Here is a 13,218-nt window from a genome sequence, read left to right on the forward strand (position 1 = left end):
AAATAAGTTAACATTTTAAATATATCAAATAAATGTTCGTATTTTAGCTCGAAAAATATTAAAATAAATAAACGGGGAAAAAACAAACAACAAATATGTATTAAATACCTATTTTGCTGTGTCTCGGTACCACTGTGTAATATACCGACCACCGGGATGCATGCAAAGGTTTATATTTTTGACTCCAAAATTATTTTGCATTCAACCTTACTTATGTAAGGTTATATTTGAAACGCTTTTGTTATATAGTTTTGTGCACACACGCTTCCGCTGTGGTGCTTCCTTGTTGTTTCTACGGTGAGACATCCACGTGTGTTCAGAGTGATGCCAGTAAACAGCAAGAGAGAGCAAGGAAAAGATGCTGCTGTGAGTTCCCCAGTGTTTATATTCTGTTGGGTTTCATTTAAACAGGGCCAGCTTAGATCCGTGAACTTTAAAAAGGTCAAATATGGCAGTGAAAATGCCACTAACAAAATATTATCACGTAGTGTACTATGCTAACAGTAATGTAGTAATGCCATATTTTTCTCATGTACCATATAGTGCCTTGAAGTATGTTATTCAAAATACAAACCCCCCCAAAATAAAACACTTTTCTGAACTTAAAGGTGTACATTATCACCCAAAAAGGAAAATCTTGTCATTATTGTTCCAAACTCGTATGACTTACTTCTGTGGAATACATTTTCCCACTGTTCTTTTCTTTCACGTTTTCACTCAGGTGCAGGGGACCAATGACAGCAGTGTGGTCAGTAAGGTGTCAGCAGCGGCACAGGGCTACTTCCACGATGACTACCTCAAGCATTTTGTGTGCAAGGTGTCAAGAAGAGCTCCACTGATTAATAGGTAAATGTTTAGGAGACAGTTATTGCTCTTTTAGTGATTATATTCTCATACAACAGTTTTTATATATGTGATGTGTGTATATTTTTTTTGTCAGAGGTTATTATGTGCGCTGGAAAGCAGTCGATCATTGTATGAATCAGTTTTTCCATGCTACAAACTCCAGCTCGAGGAGACAGGTGGGATGAAATATCCATGTCTTGTGTCTATGATTTTTTACTGTGAAAAATGAATGCCCTGATCATATCCTTCTCTTAATCTCAGATTCTGTCACTAGGAGCAGGGTTTGACTCCCTGTTTTTCCGGCTACATTCAGAAGGAGCCCTTGGAGGTGTCACAGTTTTTGAGGTTGATTTTCCAGAAGTTGCCCGACGCAAGGCTGACTTGATCAATAGCAATGCTTGTCTGAAGGACACATTGCCAGATTGGGAGGCTGTCTCAAATCAGCAGACTAGTAGGACATTCACTGTATTTATTACAAAACATACAACCACTTAAAATATACAGTATATAAACTATATTGTGTGTGTGTGTATATATATATAGGCTATGTATATATATATAGGCTATGTATGTATATGTATATTTGTGTAAGCACATCTTCCAAAGTGAACTTCTGCAATTCTGTATTTTGTCTCTAAAATGTAATAGAGTTTAGTTAGAACATGTTTCTTGCCCATGTGTAGATGCTGTGTTCATCAGAAGTGGTCATTATAATCTCATTGGTGTGGATGTCAGGAAGGAACAGATGGTGGAGGCGGCTCTGAGCGGAGCTGGGCTGCAGTGGGACACTCCCACACTCGTCTTGTCAGAGGTGGTGCTGACTTATATGGAAACACAATGGTGAGGATGTGAATTCAGCTTGGTGCAACAATTAGCACATGTGCTCCTAAACCACTGAGCCTTGGTGCTCATTCCATAGATACAGTACCACCTGCAAGATATCCTGATCTCAATGCTTCTCATGTGTCTCCAATAGTTTTCATATATTTTTTGTACTATACCTGTTTGGCAAAAAAAGAGGCCAAATTAACTTTTAAGCAAACTGATTGGTGAATTTTTCACTTGCAGTTCTCTTTGTTTTGTTTTGGTGATTTCCTCTAGGTCAGATGCTGTGATTGGCTGGGCTGCCAGGCTCCTCCCACAGTCTATGTTTGTGATGTATGAACAGATCCACCCAGATGACCCATTTGGCAGGGTCATGCAGAACCACTTCCTGAAGCTCAACTCTTCCATACATGCTCTCAAACAATATCCACACACTGTCGCTCAGACACAGAGATTCATACAGAAGGTATACCTCAAATTGATCTATCTACCTACCTATCTACATACATACATACATACATACATAAATACATACATACATACATACATACATATCTATCTATCCATCTTAGTATGGAGCCATGTAATAAGTGGGATAATGTCACCAGTTATTATCCAGAATAAACATCTTCAGAGTGAGTAAGACCTGACCTGACGTGTCATGTGTATTTTATGATAATGACAGGCTCACTTTATATAATAACTTATGGATATTTTGAACTACATTTTGTAAGCATAAATTAAATGATTTTAATTAGCTTATGTCAATTTTTGAAGATTGCCAACATTGGCCTTATTTATGTTGAATGCTGAAGATTGAAGAGGGTTGAAGAGATACAAAGAAAGATAAATCATACATGCACTATTGTTAAAAAAAATAGGTGTCAGTGTGTGTTTTTACTGATTAATAATTAAATTCATATTTGTATTCAGCTAAGATGCATTAAATTGATAAAAAATGACATTTTCTATTTCAAATAGTAAACATTTTGAAATTATAAAATAATTCCATTTCAAATAAATGCTGTTCTTTTGATATTTCAATTCATCAAAGTATCCTGGGAAAAAGCAGTTTCCCCAAAAATATCAAGCAACAATAATAATAAGAAATGTTTCTGGAGCAGCAAATCATCATATTAGAATGATTTCTGAAGGATCATGTGACACTGAAGACTGGAGTAATGATGCTGAAAAATTCTGCTTTTCTGTGACGGGAATAAATTACATTTTAAATGTATAAAAATTTAAAGAAAATATTTAAAATACAATTTAAATAAATCTTTTAAAAACATGAAAAAATCGTACTAACTTTTGAGCAGTAGTGTAGATAGATCACACTTGTTTTTCAGTAAGACAGGTAACTGATCTTTATTTGCCACAGGGCTGGGAAAAATGTGTCTGTCTGGATATGAACCAATTCTACTTTGACCTTCTTCCTGAAGATGAGAGGCAGAGAGTCGAGGGACTGGAACCTTTTGATGAGTTTGAGGTGAGGGAACGGCCCCATTCCCAGCAAAGACTTTTGAATGATCCCAATATGACCACTGAATCTGATTAAATGCCTAATCCTAGACCTGTGTTTATTTAATGATATCAGGAATGGCACCAGAAATGTTCTCATTACTTCATCCTTTCAGCCTCCAAAGGCTCTGTGACCAATCAAGCCCTTCTTATGCTACCGAAGTGTAAGTATTTGGTGAGATATTTGTGTTATGTGTACAGTAGTCCACTAGCAGAGGTACATGTGCTCTGTTCACTTCTAGCGCCTTCCATCCCACACATGATTCCTCAATGGGCTGAGCATCCTCCTCTGGTCATTCAGCCCATGTGTGGGTCTCCATGTATAGAGGCTGTCGGTATGGCCTCTGCCGTACTGGCCCCTGGAAACATCCTTCTCACCGGAGGCTGTGGGAGAAGGGGAAGAGACACCGTAGCAAGGGTCCTGATCAAAGAGCGGGGAGGCTGGAAATGTGCCTGTGTGGAGGCTCATGGAGACAGAGGTGATTTGATCATGCACATTTTTTTTGCCAGTGCTAATGGTTTCCTTATTGGAATTTAGCTAAAATAAACTGTTTGACTTGCCGGTTAGTTTAATGAACTCACTTTGTCAAGTCAAGTCAATTTTATTTGTATAGTGCTTTTCACAAACACATTGTTTCAAAGTAGCTTTACAAAAAATCATAATGTTTATAATACCTTAATGCCGTATTGTACATATTTAGCAGTTTATAGCTGGGAAACATATAGCATATTTAGCAGTTTATAGCAGTTTATAGGATGGTTTACATTTCTTGATGATATAAACAGTTGATATTTGGGATATAGTATTTATCACTTTATGTGAGTGCACTGTATTTATGCTGATAGCACTGGACATATTTATAGTAGTTGCAAGTTGATTTTATTAATACATTGAGGTGATATGAAAATTGGTAAGGTTCGAAAGGTATAAAATATCTACGTTTTTTTATATTGTTTATGTTGTTGTTCAATTTATAACAGTCTGGTGCAGTGACAAGCTTTTTATGTATGTATGCATATCGTAATATTTCTTTTTATTCTTAATATTCCTTAGTGGTGAGTCTTTATCAGACGTTGACCTCTATCCCTGGTGGTGGAGTGATCCTCTTTGGTGGCAGAACTTCTCCACTCAATCCAACAGGCAGCGTTGTGTGGGTGACCTTTGACCTTGGTGATCCGCAAAGTGCTGTACAGCTATCATTTAAGAACATGATTTGTACAGGCACTGGTCCAAAGCCACGATGGAGACACACATCGACCTTAGTATGTCATAATGGTGAGTTTATATATTTTTTACAGTTTTTCATTTGCATTGTAAGGAGCAAAAAACTAACTCCTTCTTAACATATAATTCCAGATAAGACATTTCTATTTGTGTTTGGAGGACGTACAGAGAAGGATCCAGTTCTAGGTGATGCACATTTCCTGTGTTTGGAGGACAAGCACTGGACTGAGGCACGTATTAAAAGCTAATGAAAACATACATACAATTGGACAATGAGTCGATTGTTCGCAGATGTTGCAAAACTAATGCCGTAATACACTAAGCAAAACAATACATAACACAATTGGGTGAAGTTGTACATTTAGAATTTTAATATAAGCAATTTAGCAGTACTTTGAGGTGTTGAAAATTGTCATTTCTCTTGATTCCATCCATTCCAATTTTTACTGATTAGTAGCGTACATGGATTGACCAATCTGCGAAAGGGTATACTACTGTTTAAAAGTGTTGTTTTTTTTATGTTTGAAAGAAACACTTATGCTCACCAAGGATGCATTTATATGATTAATACATTTTATTAATGCCTCTTACCTTTCTGACTTCTTGTGTGAACACCAACTAGTGAGAACTCTGCCAACCAGGGTTTGTTAACTGTTCCAAAGTCAAAGTTAAAATCTAGGGGTGAAGAATCTCTTCTTATTGTTATCAATGTTGAAAACAGTTGATAATTGAAATTTTAGTGGAAGCCATGCTAATTTTTGCCATGATTCTTTGATGAATAGGAAGAACAAAAATGTTGTCCAAAAGAACATTTATTTAAATAAAAAATATTTTTTAACATTATAGATGTCTATACTGTCACATTTGCTCAATTTAATGCATCCTTGATGAAAAGTATTGATTTCTTTCTTAAAAAAAAAAAAAAATCTTGTAAGAGCAGTATAATGTTCCTGCCTATATTTTGGAATAGCCTTCATGTCTGGAGGGTGATTGTTAGAGAATCTTTTGTGTGTTTCAATTAGATTGCAGTTGTTGGTGTCGTTCCGGAAGCCCGTCATTCCCATTCAGCTTGTCCCTATGGAGGGGGGCTTGTGATATTTGGAGGTTTAGGGAAAGGAGGAAGACCTCTCTGTGATGCTGTTTACCTGAGACCCACATCATCCGGTTTCTGCTGGGAGACACAGAATTTACATCCACCTCCAGTGCCCAGGTTCAAAACCACTCGCTTATTTTTTATATATGTATGTATGTGTGTGTGTGTGTATGTATGTATAACATACATACATACATACATACATACATACAGTGGTGCTCAAAAGTTTAAATACACATTGCAGAATTTGCTAAATGGTAATTATTTTAACAAAATAATAGGGATTATACAAAATGCATGTTATTTTTTATTTAGTACTGTCCTAAATACTACATATTTATATATTTAAATAAAAGATGTTTACATGAAGTCCACAAACTATATGTGAAAACTTTTGAACAGGATGAAGATGTCCAACTATTTCTTATTGTTTAAATGCAAAAAAATTATAATAATTTAGTACTGACCTTCGGAAGTAAAAGAAGATAGACTTAGAAGAAGACTTACATGTTTCCCGGAAAACAAATTAAGTACAATTTACCTTGATCTTCAAATTCAAAAAGTTTTCACCCCCGGGTCTTAATGCATCTAGTTTCGTTCTGGAGCATCTGTAACACACTCAATTAGTGTGTTCACATTTTTTTTTTTTCTTGCTGTTCACGCTTTAAGACACTTAAAGAGAAATGTAAAGAATGTGTCATAAGAAAGATGTGTGCCACCTCTCAGTGATCAAATCACAGTCTTGGCCTCTGCTTTCAGATATTCCCACTCGGCCCATGTAATTAATGAGAAGTTGGTTGTGGTTGGTGGAGTTTGGCTTCAGGCTGATGGAGTACCAGGAGTTGCTGTTATAAATCTGAACACTGGGGGTTGTGTGGAGATCCAGCTGGATACAGTAAGTTACTCTACTCATGGACTCTAGCAGTGGTTAATGGCTTAAAATAAAATGGAAAATTTTGGCTCTAAAATTTCATTGGATGAGCCACTCAATAGGCATATTAAAACGTATATTTTCGACTCTAAATTCTGATTGTTCTCTGCTGTTGCAAAGTCCATACATGCACAGATTCTGTTACAATGCAGGATGTTGCTATGTTGCTTGGCAACAAGTTAATGCATAACAAACATCACTGTAATGATAAATATTAGGATATATGCTATATTAGTGTCCACACCAATAGACAATAACATTGTTTATTCTTAGCATGAGCTGCAGTTGTGTTTGCATATTTTCAAGCTGGATGGATTTTGATTGGCTGTCTATGATTTTATTGTTCATCAGCTGGAAGAAAATTACTCTGAAAGTGATTTTAACTATACCGTTGCTCTGTGTTGTCAGAATTGTGGTGTGGACTATTCAAGTGCTGTTTACTTTTTTTTTTTTACAATTCACGATTTTAAAATCTTTATGGTTATTGTTCTTGGTGTGAACAGACCTTTAGACTTAGTCATTGCTGTTTTATAAAGGGTCTTCGTGGTCATGGAAAATCTGGAAATACTGGGGAATTTTAAATGTGTGATTTCCAGGCCATTCAATTCTTAAAGTCAGAAAATATATCTGGAATATGCCTGGATTTTTACTTGTATATTAGCCACCCGAAGACAAATAATGTATTGTTGTAATTCCTGTAGCTGACTAATTCATTTAAAATTAATTTAATGATCCCCATTTTTCCTATTTAAAAAATAAACTAATACACATTGGGAAACCCATAGTTTTAAAATGCATAGCATAAATATTTGTTTGTTGTTTTGTTCTATTACAGTCGTCTGTGCCTTGGCCTCTTATGCTGCATTCATTCTGCTCTGAGCTGCTGGACTCTGAGGGGACTGAGGTGGTGCTCATTGGTGGAGGAGGAAACTGTTTCTCTTTTGGAACTCACCTTAACCTCCACCCTGTAACTGTGGATCTAAGACCAATACTTTGCTATTTAAATGAGTCAGATCACAAGTAGTGGGTCTCCAGCCAAACTTTATTTTAGCCAGAACTTCGATTTGTGTCACAGCCAAATAGCCTAATTATTGTGACATAGGAACATCACTCCGTGAAGCGACGGAAAGACTGCACGGTGGGACAAACTGCGCCCCAGTCCACTGGTTTGCGATAGTTGCCTTTCTCCAGGAAGTACTGATGGCCACGATAGTTGGGATGCTCGTAGAAGATCCAGTAACCATCAAGAACTTTGCAGGAATGGACCTCTCTCAGACGGAACCTCTCCGCCACAGATGGACAGTCTTCAATGGACTCTATGGCCTGGCCTGTGAAGTCAGGCTTGTCGTACAGCTGAATCTTGTACTGCATTCCACTCGTCTGCATGGGTTAGATGTGTTTGGGAAAGGGGTGGATATATTTGGGTTTGGGGTTAGGATAAATTAGTCAAAATGGCAAAAAGACACATGGAATAAGATGCTTCCAGTTTTGTGAATGTCAATAAATAACATATAAAACTTGAAGACTTTCATAAGCATGTTTTGTAAATTAATGTATATTTTTATCTTGATTTGACCTTTCTTTAGTATCCGCTGATTTGCATGCGGAGAATTTTCAAGATATATATTTAAATGTTTTATACTATTGATGCCTGTGATATATTCATACAGGTCTTTATGGCAGAAACCGTTCTGATATTTTATGGATTCAACATGTCATACATTTTTATATGGAGTTGTGCTAATGTTAGAGAAGATGGCCTGTAATGTCAAAACAAACTAAATTAAAGACCATTATATTGACCTGAAATGCAATTTAGTCCTGTGTGTGGTCCATTGATTAAAACAAGATGAATGTTTGCTTACATTACACATACAAGTGTGGTCTTTTAACTAAGACTGAAGTAAAAACAGCTGGCCATATGGAAATTGATCTATTGGCAAAAGCCTTGCGGCCAATTCAGTTAACCGGACATAACAGTCAGAAATGGTCTATGTATGACCTTCCACTACTCACACTATCCCATGGTTTTATTGTGCTTTAACCTAGTAAATTGAATTCAATTCTAGCACAGCATTGTGAAACAGCTTGATCATTATGCCAGTCAAAAAACACAGCAAATCATGTTCCACATTATAAACCATTGAAGTATTTAAAAAAGCTTTATGTCAGTAATGCCCACTGCTACAGTAGATGCAGAAATAGTTTAACTTACGACGCGGATTATCTTGCAGGAACTGAGACAGTCATTAAGTCCCATCCAGCCCATGTACTCAGGATACTCCCCCCTGGTTAGCAGATACCGGTTACCCGTGTAGTTGGGCCGCTCGTAAACCACCCAGGTGCCGCTGTCCACACGAATAGAGTTGCAGTGGCTAAGGTAGGCATGGAAGTCGGAGCAGTCGCTGTCACACTCGTAACGGCGACCCTGAAAGTTCTTGTCCTCAAAAAACACAATCTGAAAGACATTAAGATGATATTGAAGGGCATTGTTGTTCTTGAACAGCCAACTTAGCATCATTTAAAAATTGTTAATATATGTTTTGGCCATGTTTATGCTGGTTTTGGCTGGATACCTAACATGCAATGCACATTTTTATTTTGTGTACACAATTTTTGGTATCCACTGATGTGCTATAGTATGATCAGCTGGTCTACCTGCAACATTAACAAGCTTAACAATCATCTTAGAATTTAACTAATCCAAAATGGTCTGAGCTGTAATTAAAAACTTTACAAAAAAAGAAATAAATAAAAAATATGTAGCCTATTGACTGCAAAATTAAACCTATTGACTGCAAGCCAAGAAATTTAGAAAAGTGAGTTTACAAAAAAAAAAAAAACCTTTATAAGTCAGTGTCATAATTTAGGCATCATTCAAGTTGACAAAAAAATTACACATTTGAATTTCTGATGATGTCATGAGGTATCAACAATATAGCAGCTTCTCTATTTGCTAGTTTTTTTCTCAAATTATTTTTTAAAGATTTTTAAATAAAATAACTTGTCAATGTAAAGTTAATGTAACTATCATTATATAACATACCCATAAATGTGCTACACAACTTAAAATCTGCCATTAAAGCTGAGGGGAAAAAAGCATTATAAACGTTATAAACAAATAAACATTAAAATAAATATTTAATTATGCTGCTAGGCTACATTTTTCCATTTTCCATTATATTCAAGTGATTTCCTACTCACCCTGCCCATCTTGAATATTGTATTATAGCTTGTCTGGAGAAGTTGTCTGAAGTCCAGAGTAAATGTTTATGGGGCTGTTTAAATATGCAGCTCCCAAAGTCAAAGTGAGGTGGAGGGGAGGGCCAGATATTCACTTTGTCATGAAAATGAGATCCAAAAATCGAGTCAGTGATTCTAGCACTATTCAGCTTTTTTCCAGAAAAGCAAATGGGGATTAAAGGATAATGACTAGCCTGGCACGGGCATTCATTCACCCTGGAACACCACTGCATCCCACAACTGGACCAACCTGAACCACAACAAATGCAGCACACTGGCCAGAACCTGATGCCAAGAGCAGTGCCAAATAAAGAACCCAGACTCATTGAATTGTCATGCATGCCATGCTGAATGGCACCCATTACCCTGGCTCAGCTCTTTTCAACAGCACAGCCACTGGCAAATAAACCAACTAACTAAACTAAATCTGGAGAAAATGTGAGTGGTTTGCATAGACTCATGAACAGGCAGTGATCAATTAGGTTTTAAATGACAAATCTACAGTGAAATATTATATTTAATAAAGTAACCTGGTACCCTGAGTCTGAATATGCACACTTCCCTGCTACAAAATACGCAAAAAGCATGTGTCAGATCATGTATAAATACTCAGTATTCATGATACAGTCAGGGAACAACTCCAATTTGTAGGGGATGCACCGATACCACTTTTTCCAGAACAAGTTTTCACTGCATTTGTCATTTTTGAATTATTTGGATAGAGTAACCAAAGGAATATTAATCATATTAGTTGGCTTAATTTGTTCAGCAAATATATTTTCATGCTTCAGTTATTTTCATGCTTAATTAAGCCTACTAAAATTTAGGCTATTGTATGAGCTTCTGTTACTTTCATTGTTCATTATATTGCATATTTTATCTTTCATTTAATAGCACAGCACATTTTAAGAGCTGCAGGGATCAGTGCTGAGGATTGGGTCAGTAGTTTAAATGTTTAGATACCAGTGAAATATCACTATTTCTCTACACTATTCTCTGTAATTCTCTATTAGGCCTACAATTTTTATACTACAGCAAAAACTACTAGCCTAATTAATGTAAATTTAAAACATTATTAAAGACAAGTCAGTCAGTAATCAAATAATAACAAATAATCAAATTACAAATAAATACAACAGAACAAAGAAAGGCTACACATCTTTAGAATCGCGTGGAAAGACAGTATGTCACGTTATAAAAAGGCCCTAAAAGCGGCCAGGGCTGAGCACCTCCGCAAACTAATAGAAAACAACCAAAATAATCCAAGGTTTTTATTTAACACCGTGGCTAAACTAACAAATAAACAGACGTCACCCGAACAAAATATCCCGTTACAGTTCAGTAGTAATGATTTCATGAACTTCTTCACTGAGAAAATAGAAAGCATCAGAACCACAATTGTAAACGTTCAATCTTCAATCGCGCCTTATTATTCAGCTTCAATTATCACCCCGCAAGAACAATTACAGTGCTTTACAACTATAGAACAAAAAGAGTTAAATAAACTTATCACTTCATCTAAAACAACAACATGTTTATTAGATCCTATACCAACTAAACTACTGAAAGAAGTGTTACCTGTAGTGGAAGAGCCTCTCCTCAATATTATTAACTCGTCTTTAGCTTTAGGTCATGTTCCAAGAACATTTAAACTGGCAGTTATAAAACCTCTCATTAAGAAACCACAATTAGATCATAATAATCTAGCAAATTATAGACCCATTTCAAATCTTCCATTTATGTCTAAAATATTAGAAAAAGTGGTGTCCGCTCAACTGGGCTCTTTCTTGCAACAAAATGATATCTATGAAAAATTTCAGTCTGGATTCAGACCGCATCATAGCACTGAAACTGCGCTCGTTAAAATCACAAATGATTTACTTTTAGCTTCTGACCAAGGCTGTATCTCAATACTAGTTTTACTTGATCTTAGTGCTGCGTTCGATACTATAGATCACACAATACTCTTAGATCGACTACAAAATAATACTGGTGTTCAAGGACAAGCACTAAACTGGTTCAAATCATACCTATCTGACCGCTACCATTTTGTCTATTTAAATGGAGAAAAATCGATCATAACTCCAGTAAACTATGGAGTGCCGCAGGGATCTGTGTTAGGCCCTCTGTTATTTTCAATATATATGATGCCACTTGGAAATATTATAAGGAAACATGGAATTAGTTTCCATTGTTATGCTGATGACACTCAAATATATATTTCATCAAGGCCGGATGAAAACGCTAAATTTTCCAAATTGACAGAGTGTGTTAAAGATATAAAAGATTGGATGACGCGTAATTTTCTTTTATTAAATCCAGACAAGACAGAGGTAATACTTATCGGTTCAAAAAACCGCCCACAAAACCTCGCACAATACAACTTTAACATCATAGGATGTCCTGTTACTTTATCCGCTACAGTAAAAGACCTGGGTGTTATACTCGATTGCAACCTGTCTTTTGAAAATCATATTTCATATGTTACAAAAACAGCCTTTTTCCACCTTAGAAACATTGCTAAGCTACGTAATATGCTATCAGTTTCTGATGCAGAAAAGTTAGTTCATGCATTCATGACCTCGAGACTGGATTACTGTAATGCTTTATTAGCTGGTTGTCCTGCATCCTCAATAAACAAGCTACAGTTAGTCCAAAATGCCGCCGCTAGAGTTCTTACGAGATCAAGAAAATATGATCATATAACACCGATTTTATCATCACTGCATTGGTTACCTATAAAGTTCCGTATTAATTACAAGGTATTGCTACTGACTTATAAAGCCCTAAACGGCTTAGCTCCAGTCTATTTAACGGATCTTCTATCGCCCTATAATCCATCGCGCTCTTTAAGATCACTAAATTCAAGGCTTTTGGTCATACCTAGGATATTCAGAACCACCAAAGGAGGGAGAGCATTTTCACATTTGGCTCCAAAACTCTGGAATAGTCTTCCTGATACTGTTCGTTGCTCAGACTCGCTCTCCCAGTTTAAAACTAGATTAAAGTCGCATCTCTTCAGCCAGGCATTCATATAATCCCACAGTTCAAACTACAATCCGGCCTCTAGCTCATAAATGCCAGAGGAGAACTGGCCCCCGACTGAGCCTGGGTTCTCCCAAGGTTTTTTTTTTCTCCATTAGGTCACCTGATGGAGTTTTAGGACACCATTAGGTCACTTGATGGAGTTTTTCGGTTCCTTGCCACTGTTGCCTTTGGCTTGCTCAGTTGGGGATATTTTGGGGATATTTAATTTAATTTTATCAATCAATAAATTCCTCTTGAAACAAACTTTGTTGTATTATTTAAATTGAATACTGTGAAGCTGCTTTGATACAATCTGTATTGTGAAAAGCGCTATACAAATAAACTTGACTTGACTTGACATGAAATAAACAGTTTTTAGAGTTTTTCAGGAAGGTCTAACGGTAGGCTAGTTTTCAGGTACATAATTTGAATAAAGTAATTAAATGTGAAATAAAACTGAATATTCATTACTGTATAAATTAAATATAGATGGATCTTTATAAAGTT

General features: G+C 36.3%; 2 protein-coding genes across 2 annotated transcripts; one reads left to right on the top strand and one right to left on the bottom strand.

Annotated features, from left to right (window-relative positions):
• Window positions 1-165: 165 nt before the first annotated feature.
• Window positions 166-7,614, top strand: lcmt2 (leucine carboxyl methyltransferase 2). Its single transcript, XM_082176378.1, has 14 exons — window positions 166-366; window positions 722-846; window positions 941-1,022; window positions 1,108-1,297; window positions 1,530-1,686; window positions 1,948-2,137; window positions 3,053-3,160; window positions 3,269-3,356; window positions 3,435-3,671; window positions 4,247-4,468; window positions 4,550-4,647; window positions 5,440-5,627; window positions 6,270-6,405; window positions 7,277-7,614. Exons 1-14 carry the CDS (start codon window positions 325-327, stop codon window positions 7,463-7,465), a joined length of 2,052 nt encoding a protein of 683 aa, XP_082032504.1. The 5' UTR covers window positions 166-324; the 3' UTR covers window positions 7,466-7,614.
• crygs2 (crystallin, gamma S2) lies at window positions 7,549-9,994 on the bottom strand (the record flags this gene model as incomplete). The annotated part of the gene is made up of 3 exons (XM_082176442.1): window positions 9,646-9,994; window positions 8,657-8,899; window positions 7,549-7,821 (listed from the first exon to the last, which is right to left on the bottom strand). Exons 1-3 carry the CDS (start codon window positions 9,652-9,654, stop codon window positions 7,549-7,551), a joined length of 525 nt encoding a protein of 174 aa, XP_082032568.1. The 5' UTR covers window positions 9,655-9,994.
• Between the last annotated feature and the right edge of the window lie 3,224 nt (window positions 9,995-13,218).

This window comes from Leuciscus leuciscus (assembly GCF_965113295.1).
Source record: "Leuciscus leuciscus genome assembly, chromosome: 7".
Taxonomy (NCBI): Eukaryota; Metazoa; Chordata; class Actinopteri; order Cypriniformes; family Leuciscidae; genus Leuciscus; species Leuciscus leuciscus.

Bases quoted from the DNA above. Each gene is read 5' to 3' on its own strand.
- lcmt2 (XM_082176378.1), top strand. From the start codon at position 325: ATGCCAGTAAACAGCAAGAGAGAGCAAGGAAAAGATGCTGCT. The intron at 2,138-3,052 runs GTATACCTCAAA...TATTTGCCACAG, and splicing joins CACAGAGATTCATACAGAAG to GGCTGGGAAAAATGTGTCTG. The intron at 3,161-3,268 runs GTGAGGGAACGG...TAATGATATCAG, and splicing joins AACCTTTTGATGAGTTTGAG to GAATGGCACCAGAAATGTTC.